The following is a 20,031-nucleotide window of genomic DNA, read 5'->3' as shown; positions in this document are numbered from 1 at the left end:
CTGAAGAGAAAAAATCTCAACAGGAGAAACAGAATGGCAGTCTCACTGAAGAGAAAATCTCAACAGGAGGTAATAAAGTTCCAGCCACAGCCAGAATCCAGGAGCTAGTTGAATAGCAACTTCCACCTGCTTGGAGATAGAGAATACTGATGAGACTGGAGGAGTGCCAGCAAATAAGTACACCTGTTAATCAGTTTCTCTATTTCCACCTGCTGGTAGAAGTGAGCTATCCCATTGGTCTCTGGATTCATCTGCTGCTTTGCTAAGGAATGCATGCTAAGAATTGTTTGTTTGTGACTACGCCTGAATTTAGGAAGTACATTTTCAACAATTCATGAGAAATTAGATTAGATGTGTGGCCTTTTCCCAGGAGTGGCTGCCCAGCTGCTTAGAATCTTGAAATTTTTGAACTGCCTGTGAATAAAAGGTGCTACAGAAAGCAGCTTCTCATAAATCACATAACCTATTTGTGAAATTCTGATCATGACCTGTTTGCTTACCATCAAACCAATCAATAGCCGCTTTAGCAGATGGGGGGTCATCAAAAGATACTGTAGCCTCTCCCTTCAATTTGCCTGTCTCCCGATCAGTGTACAGATTAATCATGGGCTGTCCTGTTTTCTTGTTGGTCTGAAAAGAAAACACAACCAGGACTAGAAAGGCTAGATTACAGAAAAACAGCTGAATACACACATCCAAAGTATCTTGACCCACAATCAGTGAGGTATTTGACTAAACAGATAAACAGGAGTTGGTACAGACAAGAAGCACTAGAGAAATTTAGTAGGCCATGTTATCAGAATGAATGGTTTAATGATTTTCCCCACGTGCTTCTGCCATTGAAAAAAACCCTCCAAAAGATCTAAGAAAAAAAAAAGTAGTAAGATAGATTAGGTTCTTTCTTCTAGATGTGTCTAGTGGTCCTGAACCCGCAAATTGCTTGCAGAAAACTGTCAATCATCTTTTCAACTCCATCTCCTTCCCAGGGAGCAGCTCCTGCCCCTTCAGTTCGTACCAAAGCAATCAAGCAGCACTATAATAAAAGATCATAATCAGAAGGAGGGAAACAGGGAAGAATCTCCTACAGTACAATTCTGTTCTGCTCTGTAACAAACATTACCAATAAACATTACAACATTCAAGCAGCTATTATAAAACCAGATACAAAAATATGTGTAACCAGCACTAATCTTGTATAGAGCTCACAGCCACTCGCATGTCTCACTATCCAGCAGAGACTTAAAAAGCAGACTATACACACTCGAGTCTGGAAGACAGATTTCTCCAGCTCCAGACTGATTACAAGGCAGAAAGTAGGCAAAGCCCACTTACAGGGCAGGGCTTCAGGATGATTAGACACATCTACAAAAAAGATTGAGGTAAGAACCTAATCTTTCTTTCTAGTGCAATGTATGTCTAGTGGTCCTGAACCATAGGGATGTACTAAAGTAGTCCCCAAAGTCTAGGGAGGGCCCACTAAGATTTCCTTCAGAACAGAGGATCTAAAGCGGCTTGTTTCCTGCCTGCTTTGTCCACCCTAAAGAATCTGGTAAAGATATAGAGGGTAGACCAAGCAGCCACTCTACAGAACTTCTTGGGCGAGACAGCCCTAGTCTCCCATGAGGTAGCAACTCCTCTGGTACAGTGAACTTTCAATGCAATTGGTGGCTATTTACTGTAGCCCACATACGCAGAGGAAATGGCTATCTTAATCCATCTGGAAAATTCGAGACTTTAGACACTGGCCTCCCTTTCTTGGCATGACTTAGTCAGAACCAAAAGGTTATCAGATACATGAAACTCACTGGTAACTTTGAGGTACTGGAGAAACACTCGCTTGACATCCAACAAATGTAATGTTTCATCCTTTTTCTTAGACCTCATAGGGTGAAAGTAGGCAAATGGACTTCCTGATTTAACACTTAAAGTCAAGACAACTTTTGGTAAGGATGGAATCAGGTGTAAGCCCTGCTTCCGTAATTTTGAGGAATGACTCCCTGCAGGAAAGAGCTTGCAACTCGAAGACTCATCTGGCAGACAAAATTACCACCAAGAACACCTTCTTGACTCAAGATCCAGAAGGGAAGCCTCCCACGAGGACTCATACGGAGGTCCACCAAGACCCTGCAATACAGTGTTAAGGTTCCAGGAAGGGAAAGGGGGATGCACCAGAAGGCACAACTAAAGACCAGGCGACATCTGAGCAACAGGACAGGAAGTGTCTGATCTCCCCCGCCTTGGAAACAGGAAAGGCCTGCTATCTGCAGTTTCAATGATTTAAATGACAGACCCTTCTGAAGTCCCTCCTGTAAAAAGTCAAAGCCTATAGAAATTAGAGATCGGAAGGGCTCTACATCCTTCACAGTGCACCAGTGCTGGATGGACTTCCAGGCCTTAGAATAGGCTGCCACTGTCGATGGTTTCCTAGCTCTAAGCAAAGTAATGACGAACACATCCAAATAACCCTTGCTTGTCAGGGCCACCCACTCAAAAGCCATGTCATAAGCCCAACTGTTTCCTATTCTTGATAAGGACCTGTCCCCGAGTGAGAAGGACCCCTTGCACTAGCAGTCTGAGGCCAATTGGGCGTCACTAAGACTATAACCGTCAGAAAAATCGCAATCCTGCAAAAAAAAAAATAAATAAATAAAATAACAAAAAAAAAAAAAAAAAAAAAAACTCAACTAAGCATGGACCAAGGAAGAAACATGTATAAGATTAAGAGCTTTTTCTCCGGCCATAGTTGAAATAATGCAACCAACCCTTTTGCTTTTGGGCTCATATCTTTTGCTGTAAAAGCAAGTCGTTTTGGTATTCACTGCTAAGGCCATCGGATCCATCTGTTGATGCCCCCACCACTGAACTACAGCATTGAATGCCCAGGGGGACAGAGACCATTCCACCAGATCAACCGTTTGCTGACTGAGAAAGCCAACCTGCACATTTTCTATTCCACTATATGCGTGGCCAAGAGAGCCTGCAGATGAGCTACTGTCATAGAAACATAGAACATAGAAACATGACGGCAGAAAAGGGCTATAGCCCATCAAGTCTGCCCACTCTACTGACCCACCCCATCAAGTCTGAGTACTAATGACCTAGTTCCTCAACTCGATCCTCGCAAGGATCCTACTAGGGCATCCCATTTATTCTTAAAGTCAATAACGCTGGTGGCCTTGATCACCTGCTCTGGAAGCTTGTTCCAGTGATCTACAACCCTTTCTGTGAAGAAATACTTCCTTATGTCACTATCGAATTTCCCTCCTCTGAGTTTGAACGGATGCCCCCTTGTGACCGAGGGTCCCATGAGAAAGAAGATGTCTTCTTCCACCTCAACACGTCCTGTGATGTATTTAAATGTCTCAATCATGTCCCCCCTCTCCCTGCGCTCCTCTAGAGTGTAGAGCTGCAATTTGTTTAGTCTTTCTTCGTACGAGAGACCCTTGAGCCCCGAGATCATCCTAGTGGCCGTCCGCTGAACCGACTCAACTCTAAGCACGTCTTTACGGTAATGTGGCCTCCAGAATTGTACACAGTACTCCAGATGAGGTCTCACCATGGTTCTGTACAGTGGCATTATGACTTCAGATTTGCGGCTAACGAAGCTTCTGTTGATACATCCCATAAGTTGCCTTGCTTTGGATGAGGCCTTCTCTACTTGTTTGGCGGCTTTCATGTCTGCACTGATGATTACTCCCAAGTCTCTTTCTTCTGAAGTCCTGGCTAGTGTTTCTCCATTTAAGGTGTAAGATTTGCATGGATTTCTGCTACCAAGATGCATAACCTTACATTTCTTAGCGTTGAAGCCCAGCTGCCATGTCGAGGACCAGTTTTCCAACGTAAGCAGATCCTGCATCATACTATCCTGCAGATTGCTTTCACTTACTATATTACATAGTTTGGCGTCATCAGCGAATAGAGTTACTTTACCCTGAAGCCCTTGGGTCAAGTCCCTTATGAATATGTTAAAAAGGAGTGGACCCAGGACCGAGCCCTGTGGCACTCCGCTGGTCACCTCCGATGTCTCAGAGAGGGTGCCGTTGACCACCACCCTCTGACGTCTTCCACTCAGCCAATCATTGACCCATGCAATTAGTGTCTCACCTAACCCCATCGATTTCATCTTGTTTAATAGTCTTCGGTGTGGGACGCTGTCGAAAGCCTTACTGAAATCCAAGTACACTATGTCTAGAGACTCTCCCGAGTCTAGCTTTCCTGTTACCCAATCAAAGAAGCTGATAAGATTGGATTGGCATGACCTACCTTTAGTGAATCCATGTTGACTAGGATCCCTTAGATTCCCCTCATCCAAAATCGTATCTAATTTGCATTTAAGTAATGTCTCCATGAGTTTACACACTATTGATGTGAGACTCACTGGTCTGTAATTCGCAGCCTCCGCTCTGCAACCCTTTTTGTGCAGAGGAACGACGTTAGCTGTCTTCCAGTCCAGGGGAACTCTCCCCATACTTAGGGAGAGATTGAAGAGCATGGTTAACGGTTCCGCCAGGACATCGCACAGCTCCCTGAGCACTCGTGGGTGCAATTTGTCTGGTCCCATGGCTTTGCTCACCTTGAGTCTTGACAGTTCGCTGTAAACATCAGCTGGTGAGAACCCAAAATTCTGAAATGGGTCTTCTTTGCTTGGCTTTGCTTCCAGCTGTGGCCCGTGTCCAGGTGCCTCGCAGGTAAAGACTGAGCAGAAGTAATCGTTCAGTAGTTTGGCTTTTTCGGAATCTGTTTCCACATAATTCCCGTCTGCTGTTCTAAGGCGTACTATTCCATTTGTGTTCTTCTGCCTGTCACTAATATACCTGAAGAACGATTTGTCCCCTTTCTTAATGTTCTTTGCTAGAGTTTCTTCCACTCGAAGTTTGGCCTCCCTGACTGCTGTTTTGACCGCTGCAGACCTTGCCTTGTATTCAATGTTAGCTTCTTTCTCCCCGGTGCGTTTGTATGAAAGAAATGCTCTTTTCTTGTCCTTGACTAGGTGTGAGACCTCATCAGTAAACCAACGGGGTTTCCTCTTTCTTTGTTGTTTGTTTACCGATTTTATGTAGCGGATAGTTGCTTCGTGTAGTGTCCTTTTCAGTGTTGACCACATAGCTTCCACATCATCCGTTATTTCTTGAGCCTGTAGCGTCTGATGGACAAAATCACCCATGCTTGCAAAGTCAGTGCCCCGGAAATTGAGTACCTTCGTTTTTGTTTGTGATCTAGGGAAGCCCTTTCTAAGGTTGAACCATACCATGTTATGGTCACTGGTTGCCAGCGTTTCTCCCACCGAGACTTCCGTGACGCTTTCCCCGTTCGTAAGTACCAGGTCCAGGATGGCCTGGGCCCTAGTGGGCTCTAGCACCATTTGTTTGAGCTGTACTCCCTTCATGGATGTTAATATCCTCCTGCTACTACAAGTTGTTGCTGAGAATGTGTTCCAGTCTACATCGGGCATGTTGAAGTCCCCTAGCAGGACAACGTCCCCCCGTAAGGTGATGTTCTCAATGTCTTCAATTAATTCTGTGTCCTTGTCCTCCGATTGTCTTGGAGGTCTGTATACCACACCAAGGTACAGGCATTTCTCTCCGCCTCTGGCCAGGTTTACCCAGATGGATTCCCCAGTGTACTTGACATCTGTGATCCTAGTTGTCTTGATGTTCTCTTTGATGTAAAGTGCTACCCCACCTCCCAACTTACCCTCTCTATCTTGGCGAAGCAGGTTGTATCCTGGTATAGTTATATCCCACCCATGAGAGTCTGTGAGCCATGTTTCGGATATTGCTACCACGTCTAGGTCTGCATTTACTATTTCTGTTTCTAGTTCTAGAATTTTATTCCCTAGGCTGTGTGCATTTACATACATAGCTCTCCACTCTTTGTGTCTATTAAACTCCTTTAGAGAGTTACCCATCTGAGTTAGAGTTTCTCCTAGCGAATCTTTTTCAGCAAGGGTGCTTACCTCTGACTTAGAAGTGGAGTTTTGGTTCACCTCATCAGGATTGTTACTTACTGCTCCGGTATATAAATGGGTACCCTCCCCCAACTTACCTAGTTTAAAGCCCTTCGAAGCAGGCGGGCTACTCGGTGTCCGAAGACGTTCTTACCTCTGTTTGTCAGGTGGAGTCCGTCCGATCCCTGTAGTGCCTCCCCGTGATTCAGGAATCCAAAGTTCATTTCCCAGCACCATCGTTGTAGCCACTCATTTGTCTTCAGAATACGTTCGTCCCTGTCTCTTCCCTTGCCCCTAACAGGAAGAATTGAAGAGAATACTACCTGTGCTCCTGTCTGCTTCAGCCTCTCCCCCAGAGCTCCGAAGTCTCTAGCTATGTCCTCTAGAGTGTTGGGGCTCTTCTGGTGACTACTTGCCTGTTGACAGGCTACCGCTGTCACATTGTCAGAGACGACTGACTGCCTTCCGGAGATTTCTCCAGTGCCTGAAGCACTAGTCGAATGGCTCTGAGTTCTAGTCAATTTATGGACCACTTTTGCTGAGCCAATATCCAATGACTCAAAAGGACATCTCTGTGCGGCGCTCAGCGAGAACATAAAGCATGCTGAAGAGGACACATGTGTGCCCTTTCCCACGGAACCACATCCAGTATGGCAACCATGGATCCTAGAATCTGAAGATTATCTCATGCCGAAGGAGCCAACCACTCCAGAATGAAAGAAATCTGGGCACACAGCTTCTGCCTGTGGGCTTCTGGTAGATAGATGTGGCCTGACGTCATGTCTAAGAGGACTCCCAGGTATTCCAGCGACTGAGAGGGCATCAGATGGCTCCTCCTGAAGTTGACAATCCAGTCCAGGTCCTCCAGCACCTGGGAGAACCCAGTCCATCCTGTGCCACCCTCAGACAAAGGAGATATGATCAGCCAGTCATCCAACTAAGAGTGAACCTGGAGACCCATCTTTCACAGGTAAGTCACCACTTCCACCATCAGCTTGGTGACGGTCCAGGGCGCTGTAGCAGCCCAAAAGGTAGTATCGAGAACAGGTAATGCTGTTCCAGAACAGGAAACCACAAAAATTTGCAGGGGGACAGAAAAATAGAAATGTGGAAGTATGCCTCTGTGAGATCCAGACCAATCAAATCCAACTGTCCAGTAACTGAGAGGACCCAGGGGGCGACCACGGTATGCATGCAGGAGGAGGAGGACCCAGGACGGTGGACAGAGGTCTCTGTGCAGACCGAGATCATCCCCCTCCCCCACCCCCCCAGTTCTCCACACAGACAAAGGAGGTCGACCAGCCTAACGGAGACATCATGCAGGAACTTAGGAGTCTCAGGGAGGAGGTGAGACGCCTGAGAAGCATCCGAGAGGATGAGGCCTACATTGACGGAGTCGCCCAGGAGCTGTCCCAAATCACCCAGCTGGCCCAAGACATGTCCTCCCTCGAGTCACCCAAATCACCAGCTTTGAAACAACAATTGGGGTACAGGAGATGGCTGAAGACGCTGACTCCTGGCAGCTGGTGACCTCCTCCATGGGCAAACACCGGAGATCTCAACCCCCTCTTTCAATCTCTTCACCCTCCTCTTTTTTTTCTCACCAACAGGGCAGCTTTACATCCACCCCACAACTCACCCTGAGGAACAGATTCCAGATCCTACAGGAAGAGGATGTCTAAAAGGAGCAGGTGGATGCTGACAAGGAGCAGGAGGTAGTCCAGCGCACGGCTCCAACTCCGGGGACAACTGATAGGCTCCCCCCAAAGCAGCGCAGAGTAATAATAGTCATTGTGGACTCCATGCTGAGGGGCACTGAAGGACCAATCTGCAGACAGGATATACAGTCAACGGAGGTTTGCTGTCTGCCTGGAGCCAGGGTCCGAGATGTCACCGCCTGTCTTGATAGGCTTCTCAAGCCCCAAGATCACTTCCCCATGGTCCTCATCCACATCGGCACAAACGACACTGCTAAGAACTCCCCGGAGAACATAACTAGAGACTTTGGAGCCTTGGGTGAGAGGCTGAAGCAGACAGGAGCGCAGGTGGTCTTCTCCTCGATCCTCCCAGTTAGAGGCAAAGGAAGAGCCAGGGATGAGCGTATACTGTGGACTAACGAGTGGCTTCAAGGATGGTGCCGGAAATGAACTTCGGATTCCTGAACCATGGAGAGGCGTTGCAAGGACTTCAGGGACCAGACGGACTCCATCTGACCAGTAGGGGTAAGCACGTCTTTGGACACCGACTAGCCCGCCTGCTTCGTAGGGCTTTAAACTAGGTAAGTCGGGGGAGGGTACCCACTCAGATACAAGTGCAGTAAGGAACGATCCTGACGAGGTGAGTCGACACTCCGATTCTAAGTCCAAGGTAAGTGACCCCATTGCAAACAATTCTCTAGGAGTCACACTACCCCAGGTGAGAAACTCCCCACAGGGACTTACCAATCACAGGGTATGGAGGGCTATGTATGTTAATGCACACAGTTTAGGCAATAAGATTCTAGAATTAAAGACCGAAATAATGAATGCCGACCTAGACGTGGTGGTAATACCCGAAACTTGGTTCACGGATTCTCATGGGTGGGATATGGCTATACCGGGATACAACTTATTTCGCCAGGACAGAGAGGGGAAGTCAGGGGGAGGGGTGGCACTATACATTAAAGAAGACATCAAAACTACCAGAATCACAGATGTCAAGTACACCGGGGAATCCCTCTGGGTGAACCTGGCCAGAAGCAGGGAAAAATGCCTGTATCTTGGTGTAGTATACAGACCTCCAAGACAACTGGAAGACAAAGACTCCAAATTAATTGAAGACATAGAGAATATCACTCTACGAGGAGACGCTGTTCTGCTAGGGGACTTCAACATGCCTGACGCAGATTGGAACTCATACTCAGCAACAACCAGCGGCAGCAGGAGGCTGTTAAAATCCATAAAGGGAGCACGACTCAAACAAATGGTATTGGAGCCCACTAGGGCCCAGGCGATCCTGGACCTGGTACTCATCAACGGGGATAGCGTCTCGGAGGTCTCGGTAGGAGATTCGCTAGCCTCCAGCGACCACAACATGGTATGGTTCTACCTCAGGAAAGGTTTCCCTAGATCAAACACGAAAACAAAAGTACTCAACTTCCGAGGCACTGACTTCAAACGCATGGGAGATTTCGTCCACCGGACACTGCAGAACCAAGCTACGACCAATGATGTGGAAGCTATGTGGTCATCCCTGAAATCTACCACACATGAAGCGACAAGCCTCTACATTAAATCAGTACACAAACGGCGGAGAAACAACAAACCCCAATGGTACTCCGCAGAAATCTCGCACCTCGTCAAGAAGAAAAAAGCATTTATTTCCTACAAACAAACGGAGAATAGGGAAGCTAAACTAGAACATAGGGCGAGGTCTGCAGCGGTCAAAACGGCAGTCAGGGAGGCCAAACTTCGAGTGGAAGAGACTCTGGCAAAGAACATGAAGAAGGGGGACAAATCCTTCTTCAGGTATATTAGTGATAGGAAAAAGAACACAGATGGGATAGTACGCCTTAAAAAACCAGATGGAAACTACGCAGAATCAGACCCCGATAAAGCAGAACTACTGAATGAATACTTCTGCTCGGTCTTCACCTGCAAGGCACCAGGGCACGGTCCGCAGTTTCAGGCAAGGGCCAGCGTGGAAGACCCGTTTCAGAATTTCAAGTTCACACCTGGCGACGTCTACCACGAACTGGCAAGACTCAAGGTGAACAAAGCCATGGGACTGGACAATCTACATCCCAGGGTGCTCAGTGAGCTGCATGATGTCCTGGCAGAACCGCTATCAGGACTCTTCAATCTCTCCCTAAGTTCGGGGAGAGTCCCCATAGACTGGAAAACAGCTAACGTCGTTCCATTGCACAAAAAGGGTTGCAGGGCAGAGGCTGCAAACTACAGACCGGTGAGTCTCACATCAATAGTATGCAAACTCATGGAAACACTAATCAAACGTAAAATAGATACAATCTTGGATGAAGAGAATCTACGGGATCCCAGTCAACACGGCTTCACCAAGGGTAGGTCCTGCCAATCCAATCTCATCAGCTTCTTTGACTGGGTAACAAAACAGCTGGACTTGGGAGAATCCCTGGACGTCGTATACCTGGACTTCAGCAAAGCTTTCGATAGTGTCCCACATCGCAGGCTGTTGAGCAAGATGAAATCAAATGGGGCTGGGAGACACACTAACTACATGGGTCAATGACTGGCTGAGTGGCAGACTTCAGAGGGTGGTGGTTAACGGTACCCTTTCTAAAACATCGGAGGTGACCAGTGGAGAACCGCATGGCTCAGTCTTGGGCCCGCTCCTTTTCAACATATTCATAGGGGACCTAACTCAGGGACTTCAAGGTAAGATAATGTTATTCGCAGACGACGCCAAACTATGCAATATAGTGAGCGACGGCTATTCACCCGATAGTATGACGCAGGACCTACATTTGTTGGAGCTTTGGTCCTCGACCTGGCAGCTGGGCTTCAACGCTAAGAAATGCAAGATCATGCACCTCAGCAGCAGATATCCGTGCAGAACTTACACTTTAAATGGTGAGACCTTAGCTAGAACTTCAACAGAACGAGACTCAGGAGTGATCATCAGCGCAGACATGAAAACTGCTGATCATGTGGAGAAGGCTTCATCTAAGGCAAGACAGTTGTTAGGCTGCATCTGCAGGAGTTTCGTCAGCAGAAAGCCTGAAGTCATAATGCCACTGTACAGAACCATGGTGAGACCTCATTTGGAATACTGTGTGCAATTCTGGAGGCCACACTACCGAAAAGATGTGCTGAGAATAGAGTCGGTGCAACGGATGGCCACCAGGATGGTCTCGGGGCTCAAGGATCTCACGTACGAAGAAAGGCTGAAAAATTTGCGGCTCTACTCACTCGAAGAACGTAGGGAGAGAGGAAACATGATCAAGACGTTTAAGTATATCACCGGCCGTATCGAGATAGAAGAAGAGATTCTCTTTCTCAGGGGACCCTCGGCCACAAGAGGGCATCCGCTCAAACTCAGGGGCAGGAGATTTCATGGTGACACCAGGAAATATTTCTTCACCAAGAGAGTGGTTGATCCTTGGAACGAGCTCCCGGTGCAGGTGGTCGAGGCAAACAGCGTGCAAGAATTTAAGAGCAAATGGGATGCCCATGTGGGATCCCTTAGAGGGTTAAGCTAAGGAAATCTGTGATCAGTGTGGGATCGCTAGGATAGTAGACTTGGGGGTGGGTCAGTAGAGTGGGCAGACCTGATGGGCTATGGCCCTTATCTGCCGTCATCTTCTATGTTTCTATCCAGAGAGGCAAGAAACCCTCCTGGGGCCACTGCTGCAATGACCAAACGCATGGTCTCCATTCGGAAGTTGGGAATCTTGAGAGTCGCATGCAAGTGCTTAAGATCCAGGATAGGCTGCCAATCTTCTGAGCCTTTCTTCGGCACAATAAAGTATATACAGTATCTGCCCGAACCTGAGAGGTCAGGCAATACCGGCTCTATCACTTGAATATCCAGTAAGTGCTGAACGGTGGCCTGAACCCTGAGCACTTTGTCTGGTTTACCTGAAGGAGAGTCCACAAACCAATCTGTCAGAGGACAAGCAAATTCCAGCTGGTAGCTCAACCAAATAATGTCCAAGACCCACTGGTCAAACATAATGCGCATCCATGCAGGAAGAAACACAGAGCCAGTTCCCTATCCACAGAAGGGCATCCCTCGTCCTGGTGTCATTGAGCCTTTCTGGCAGAGGGTGCTGAACTGGAGGTGGAAGGTTGGGAACGACTGTACTCAGCATACCGTCATTGAGAGTCCTGTGGAAATCCTCTGATGTGGCATTTGCATAGTCTGGAATGCTATGAGCCACGAAAATTAGAACAACCAGAACCCCTAGAGGGTCTGGGTCTACTATCAGGCAGTGTCTTAGGGCGATGGTCCATCACAGAATCCATGAGGTCGTCTAGACCAGTGGTTCCCAACCCTGTCCTGGAGGACCACCAGCCAGTCAGGTTTTTGATATAGCCCTAATAATAACATAAGAGTTGCCTCCGCTGGATCAGACCAGAGGTCCATCGCGCCCAGCAGCCCGCAACGGCCCATCAGGTCCATGACCTGTTAAGTGTCCCTGTCTTTCCTGTACCTATTTCTATGTCTATCTGTCCCTACCTTTCCTATACCTATCTCTATGTCTATCTGTACCCCTCAATCCCCTTATCCTGTAGGTATTTATCCAAACCTTCTTTGAACCCCTGTAGCGTGCCCTGCCCTACCACAGCCTCTGGGAGCGCGTTCCATGTGTCCACCACCCTCTGAGTAAAGAAGAACTTCTTAGCATTTGTCCTAAACCTGTCCCCTTTCAATTTCTCCGAGTGCCCCCTTGTATTTGTGGCTCCCCTCAGTCTGAAGAATCTGTCCCTGTCTACCTTCTCTATGCCTTTCAAGATTTTTAAGGTTTCTATCATGTCTCCTGTAAGTCTCCGCTTTTCCAGGGAGAAAAGCCCCAACTTATCTAACCTATCAGTGTATGAAAGGTTTTCCATACCTCTTACTAACTTAGTTGCTCTTCTCTGGACTCCCTCCAGTATTGCCATGTCTTTCTTGAGGTACGGTGACCAGTACTGGACACAGTACTCCAGATGGGGGCACACTATTGCACGATACAGTGGCATGATGACTTCCTTCGTCCTGGTCATGATACCCTTTTTGATGGTACCCAACATTCTGTTTGCTTTCTTTGAGGCTGCCGCACATTGTGCTGATGCCTTCAGTGTTGTATCCACCAACACACCCAGGTCTCTTTCAAGGTTACTTACCCCTAGTAATGATCCCCCCATTTTGTAGCTGAACATCGGGTTCTTTTTCCCTACATGCATGACCTTGCATTTCTCTACGTTAAAGCTCATTTGCCACTTTTTGTCCATTTTTCCAGTTTCGTTAGGTCCCTTTGGAGGTCCTCACAGTCTTCCATGGTTCTAACCCTGCTGCAGAGTTTGGTGTCATCTGCAAATTTTATAACCTCACAATTTGTCCCCGTCTCTGGTCGTTTATAAATATATTGAACAGGAGCGGTCCCAGTACCGACCTCTGCGGAACTCCGCTCGTGACCCTTTGCCAGTCGGAGTATTGGCCCTTTACTCCAACCCTCTGTTTCCTGCCCTCCAACCAGTGTTTAATCCATCGGTAGACATCCCCTTCCATCCCATGGTTCCACAACTTTTTAAGCAGCCGTTCATGGGGTACCTTGTCGAAGGCTTTTTGGAAGTCAAGGTAAATGATGTCAATGGATTCCCCTTTGTCCATCTGGCTGTTTATCCATTCGAAGAAGTGCAGTAAGTTTGTAAGGCACGACCTTCCTTTGCTGAAGCCGTGCTGGCTCGCCCTCAGATGTCCATTGCTTTCCATGTGCTCACAGATGCTGTCCTTGACCAGTGATTCCATCATCTTTCCCGGAACCAAGGTCAAGCTCACTGGCCTGTAGTTTCCCGGGTCTCCCCTTGATCCCTTCTTGAAGATAGGTGTGACATTCGCTATTTTCCAGTCCTCCGGGATCTCCCCAGTTTTTAAGGATAGGTTATAGATTTGCTAGAGTGTAACCGCTATTTCATTTCTCATTTCTTTTAGTACCCTTGGGTGGATTCCGTCTGGGCCTGGTGATTTGTCACTCTTTAATCTTTAATCGGAGAATATCCTCTTGGCTTACCTCTATTTGCTGGCTCGCCCTCAGATGTCCATTGCTTTCCATGTGCTCACAGATGCTGTCCTTGACCAGTGATTCCATCATCTTTCCCGGAACCAAGGTCAAGCTCACTGGCCTGTAGTTTCCCGGGTCTCCCCTCGATCCCTTCTTGAAGATAGGTGTGACATTCGCTATTTTCCAGTCCTCCGGGATCTCCCCAGTTTTTAAGGATAGGTTATAGATTTGCTAGAGTGTAACCGCTATTTCATTTCTCATTTCTTTTAGTACCCTTGGGTGGATTCCGTCTGGGCCTGGTAATTTGTCACTCTTTAATTGGAGAATATCCTCTTGGCTTACCTCTATTTGCTCTAGCTTTTCTTCCTGATCCCCACTTATGATTTCCTCGGGTTCTGGAACATTGGTTGTATCCTCGCTTGTGAAGACCGACGAGAAGAACTTGTTTAACCTGTCGGCTACCTCTTTTCCCTCTCTCACCATTCCCTTCATATTTCCATCATCCAAAGGTCCCACTTCCTCCCTTGCCGGTTGCTTCCCCTTCACGTACTTGAAGAATGGTTTGAAGTTTCCCGCTTCCCTCGCCAGTCTCTCCTCATATTCTCTTTTTGCTTCCCTAACCACCCGGTGACATTCCTTTTGTTGTTTTTTGTGTTCCTTCTGGTTTTTCTCAGTTTGGTCCTTTTTCCAATTTTTGAACGATATTTTCTTGTCCCTTATCACCTTTTTCACTGCGTTTGTTATCCACACCGGGTTTTTTGTTCGGTTCTTTTTGCACCCTTTCCTAAACCTGGGGACATACAGGTTTTGTGCTTTATGCACCGTGTCCTTGAGTAGGGACCTGGCTTTCTCTATGGTCTCCATCTTCCCTGAGCTGCTTCTGAGTTTCTTTCCAACCATCTTTCTCATAGCGTCGTAGTTCCCTTTTCTGAAATTTAGCACTGTCTTTGTGGTTCTCTTCACCTTTGATGTTCCTGCTTCTAGTTTGTACTGGATCATATTGTGAGTAATGGAGATGATAGGCATGCAAATCTTCCCCATGCATATTCATTAGGGTTATCCTGAAAACCTGACTGGCTAGTGGTCCTCCAGGAAAGGGTTGGGAACCACTGGTCTAGACCTTTGTCAAACAATAACTGCCCCTTAAAAGACAACCTAGCCAACGTAACCTTGGAAGTGGAATCACTAGCCCGCTGTCTGATCCAAAGCATTCGGTGGGTGGAGATGGAGTATGCCAACACCTTTGCCAACACTCTCATGAGATCATAAAATGCATCAGTCATATAATCTGTCCCAGCCATCAGAAGTTGAGGAAGGGGGATCTAGTGTTAAGAGTCGAGAAAAGCAGGCGTGTGCCACAAAATATTTTGCCAAAGCAGCCTTGGTACCTAAAGTAGCTGTGTCAAAAGGTTTCCTGAGGGCCACATTCACACAGCGTCCTGCATATTCTTTAACACAACACCACTCACTGGGGAGAGAGGGCCACCCTGGGCGGACCCAGAAGCTGATGACATTCCTGTACCAGAGGATACAAGCAGGATATAGCTCTAGCAATTTTCAGAGTTCACTCGAGAGTCAAATTGCTCTGAGATCAGAACACTCATATCAGGATGCCAGGGAACAGTAGCTGACTGCGAGTGCAAACCACAAAGCCAGGAGGAAGAAGTGGATGGAGCCTGCTGAGTGACTAAGTTCAATTCCTGCATAGACTCAGCAATGGGGTCCGGCAGAGAAGAAAACTTAAATGAGCACAGAACCATAGGCTAATCCCAAGGATCTAAGACCCCTGAGGCATCTGCAGATCCAGCAGTCACTGATCTCCCGCTCTGGGCAGCGAAGTACCTTCAAACAAGGGATAAGGGAAACATCAGCATCCGGGTCCTCCAGATCAGGTAGCGGGAAAGCCGCAGCAGGCTGAAGCTAGGACGTGCTCAATGGAAAGCCATTAAGAGACGCCACGGAGGCGGATTCAGACTGCTCAAGGGGAGAACATTTGTTCTGAAACTCAGACCATAAAAATTTAATATATTTGGTAAAAATGTTTGGCTCCTGAGACGTAGAGTCACCCTTAGATGACTTGCATTTCTTAGGCTGCAGAGAGTCCACAGCCTGACTAACTGAAGTACCAGATATGCCCACTTCCAAAAGCAACAACGGCAGCCCTGCCGGGCTGAGCATTTGGTCACCGGTTTCAGAAAAGGAGAAGCTAAGCAGGATGCTGCAGCCCAGCTCCCCCCCAGCTGCACCACGCAGCACAAGGATGCTCTAAAAGCACTAAATTTGCGCAATCCTGGTACAAATCCATATGAGGAGAGCCAGGACTCCATCCCAGCAGGTTTCCAGTCAAAATTTAGTTTGGAAGCCTATCAGCTACAGATCGAAGTCTGTGAATTTTCAAGCAGGCAGAGCTTCAAAATCACTTTAAGCACAAAATTACCCAAATCCCAAAAGGGATGAAATTACATTGAATAAAAAAAATAATAAAATTTGGAGAGCAGAATACTCCTGCAGACACATATGCAGAAGAACTGTAGGTGGAGCTAGAGAGCCCAGTGAAGTACCACAGAGGCAGAGTGAAAAATCCAGAGTGGATTCCTTCTGCAGCAGCACGTGGCTTAACCCATCTGTCTAGAATGTCTCACCTATTGTACTAGAAAGGAGCATTTGGGGATCCTCATCGGCATGCGGGTCTGTGGCTCGAGACAGATGAGTGTGCAAGCACATGCCACAAAAGAAGTCATGGCTGCCACCTTAATCCCTAGGGCCAAAGCTTCAAATTGCCTCCTGAGGAACAAGTTCACTTTACAGTTCTGAAAATCTTTTAATATTGTACTTCTTTCACTAGACAGGGATGTGTGTTTGGTGACCTGCGTCGCCTGTGAATCCACTTTCAGCTGAACAAATAGCTGAGGGAAATCCAGAGTGATCAGGTAAAGCTTTACCATAGCCTTAGGAACCCTCTGGAGACTCCCAGTGGTCCATGACCAACTTTGTGATGTCCGCATTAGTGCTGCCCGGACTCACCGATTCAGCCCCGAGACAAGTTCAGGCTTTTTCTCACCGCCAGCTTCCAGACTTGTTCCCATCTAATGTAACTTCAGGTTTTGCGAAACCGGAATTTACATCAGAAGAAACGTGGGAGCGTCAAGCGAGCAGATCTCGTGCAGCAGACCTCAGCAGCAGCAAAGGGTAATTTTGGCTGGCTCTCTCCCCACATTTCTCCTCTCTTCCCCGCGATTCCACATCCAGTCCAGTAAGTAAATGAATTGGCAGGGGGGCTGGTGAGTCTTGGGGGCTGGGGATGGAAGCTGAGGATCGGCAGTGGGGCTGGTGAGTCTTGAGGGCTGGGGATGAAGCTGAGAATCAGCAGAGGGCTGGTGAGTCTTGGGGTTGGGGATTGAAGCTGAGAATCGGCAGGGGGGCTGGTGAGTCTTGGCGGTTGGGGATGGAAGCAGCAGGTCAAATAATTACTGCTCGGCGAAGTTGTGTGAAGCCATCCAAAGCTGACAAACTGATATTTCTAAATAAAAACTGGCAAATGTAATTTATTTAATCCATGTTTCTAACTAATTTTAAAGCTGTTATAGTTTGAATGTTCCTATTTTTGACATTATATTGCCTTGGTTAAATAAAATGTTTAAACGTAAAAAACTGTCTTAACAGTAAATCGAATCAAAAAATTGATTCAACAGGGTGAATCGAATCAAAATATTTCTCTCTGAATCGGGCAGCACTAATCCGGATGCAAAGGAAAGCATGCAGTTGGAGCAACAGAGCTGCTCATAACTGAGCCCTGAGATGAGGGAGCTGGAGGGACTTCCAGTTTCAAATTTCTCAGCAAGGTGGAAATACTGCCCATGTGCACAGAGACTTTGAAAAGTTGGCGCACCCAGGGGTCTTCCTCTGGTCTAGGGCCACCACCACTCTCATGCAAAGAACCAAACTCTGCCAGCAAAACTTCATCCTGGGACAACAGTGGCATAGAATAAAAAAATGCAGGGAAAGGGGTTTTAGCGGAGGGAGACCTAGGTTCTGGGTACAGAAATCTTCAAATTCAACTTTTGAAGACAGCTCCAATTTTCTCCATAGGCTATTACAGCCTACTCACTGTGCCACATGAAGCCTGCCTGGTTCAGCAAATGAATTCAGCTGCAACAATAAAGAAGAAATCTGCCCTACAGATTTGGACAAACCTGGTCTTTGGACTGCCAGTCTGACCAAGGTCGGACTGAGCCTCAACCCCCAGAAAACCTCATCGCAACATAACCGGCCAATTATTAATCCTGGCTGAACCGAGGAGTCGAACAGCCTGTGCTCAATCTCCTGAATAATCAGGGATGCATGCAGCTATGCAGTGAATGGCCCCCAAGCTTCAAAAATACAACAGCAGGCTGACTAGCTAGGTGTCTCCAAAGGGATGATCCTGCTAGCAGCAGACTTCTGAAATACGAGTCTGCATCTTCTCCCAGGCAGAGGTCCCAACAAGTGTGAACCTCTGGGAACCAAGCCTCCAACTGAACTCTTAGGAAAAAAGTGCCCAAAAATAAGAAAACCACAGGGCAGAAACACTTCCGAGTACCTTGCTTGCAAAAAATAAACTGACGGGGAAGGAGCAGCTCCCTGGGAAGGAGGTGGAATTGAAAAGACGACCAACAGTTTTCTGCAAGTAATTTGCAGATTCAGATGCAATATCCTATGGTTCAGGACCCCTAGACATTGCACTAGGTGTCAAAGTATACTTCTATTCCTGTTTGCATATGGCATAGCACTGTATGCTCTTGTTCATAAAGACAACTTCTTAAGGTAAACCTTTAAATTATTATTTTTTTTAATTTCTTTATTCTTTTTCAAACTTACATCAAGTGCACAAAAAGAACAACGTGAAATACTATCATATAACACTTGATCATACATTAAATTCTTAATATGTAAATTAATTAAAAACCCTTCCCCCTCCCATCTTTCTATACAATCATTAAAACTATCATATTCCTTCAAAATTTCAATTTCACTACATCTTATCTTCCAATCCCCACCCCCCTATGTATATTATCAAAGAAAACTAATGCCTATTCACTACAAAAATCAACCTTTTTAGAATATCAAAATAGAAAACGCTATGTACTTCTAGCATCTCTATAATCTGATCGTCTCAACAGTAGGGATGCCATATGTCTCCAGAAAAAGGAGACATCTGGATTTTACTTCTATTAATTTCAATGGAAGTAAAACCCCAGATGTCTCAATCTGTCTTTTTTTCTGGAGCCATACGGTAACTCTATCTAATAATATTTTTTTAACCCATTTTGGTTACATTTTTACTGTATTTTTCACTCCATAAGATGCACTTTTTCCACCCCCAAAAAGGGGATGGAAAATGGGTGCGTCTTATGGAGCAAATATACCTTCCCCCTCCCTCCCTGTACCTTTCTAAAGTCGTGGCGGTCCAGCACACTCCTGCTGGATGGCTGGCTTTGGTAGCAGAAGGGAGCGATGCAGGAGCACACCACTCAGTGATTGGAAGGCAGGCATTCTGACACAGCTAATCACTGAGCGGTGCAGGACCAGGCAGGAAGCACAACCGTCGCGCTCCTGCGTTGCACCGCTCTGCTACCAAAGCCAGCCGTTCAGCAGGAGAGTGCGCTGAACTACCACAACTTTAAAAAGGTACTGGGGGACAGTGGGTAAGCTGCTTCGGCTGCTGGCGGCTTCAGACAGGCTGCTTCAGCTGCAGGCAGCTTCAGGCCATGGGCGGACTGCTTCAGGCTGCTTAGCACCAGGCACACTCCCCTATAGAGGAGGAAATTTTTTTTCCTTGGTTTTTCCTCCTCTACAGGGGGGTGCGTCTTATACAATGAAAAATATGGTACTTCAAAAAATGTCTGTATATCATACCAGTTAAGATTGCATTCAAGTAGCTCTACTGGCCCTAAAGAAAGCAATTTTTATGTTGTAATCTTTTAGAAATTTTAGGGATCTATGACTTTCAAACCTTAAGCACTACAGTATTTGTTGGTCTAAGACAACAGAAACTATGAAAATATCAAGTGTGCAGAATAAAAGCATAAAAAGAGGACAATACCTTAATTATGCCTATTTGCTTGAAGTAGTCAGCCACTGCCTCAATGGTAACATTCTCCCCAAGGCCTTGCACAAATATGGTATTATTGTCAGAGTTGTCCTGTTCTGCAACTGCAAGGGAATTAGTTTTTGGAAATCAGATTTCTATTTGTATCAGCTGCTCTTCTGTAAACATGGTGATATTTAATACACAGGCTGGCCTCTAAGTTTTTCCAAGGAATATGCCTACATTTTTCTGTCACAGAGAAGAAAACTGGTATGCACACAGGCAAGCTAACTAAGC

At 46.7% G+C, this 20,031-nt stretch overlaps 1 protein-coding gene across 1 annotated transcript in view; it reads right to left on the bottom strand.

Moving 5' to 3' along the window:
- Positions 1-20,031, bottom strand: part of FUS (FUS RNA binding protein) — a 225,658-nt gene that overhangs the window by 68,587 nt on the left and 137,040 nt on the right. Inside the window, exons 9-10 of the mRNA XM_033944416.1 lie at positions 19,750-19,859; positions 501-630 (exon numbers count right to left, since the gene is read on the bottom strand). Of these exons, the coding sequence (XP_033800307.1) occupies positions 501-630; positions 19,750-19,859 (240 nt within the window). The remainder of the gene's footprint in view (positions 1-500; positions 631-19,749; positions 19,860-20,031) is intronic.

Source organism: Geotrypetes seraphini, chromosome 5 (assembly GCF_902459505.1).
Source record: "Geotrypetes seraphini chromosome 5, aGeoSer1.1, whole genome shotgun sequence".
Taxonomy (NCBI): domain Eukaryota; kingdom Metazoa; phylum Chordata; class Amphibia; order Gymnophiona; family Dermophiidae; genus Geotrypetes; species Geotrypetes seraphini.
This window is presented reverse-complemented; position numbering and strand designations above follow the sequence as displayed.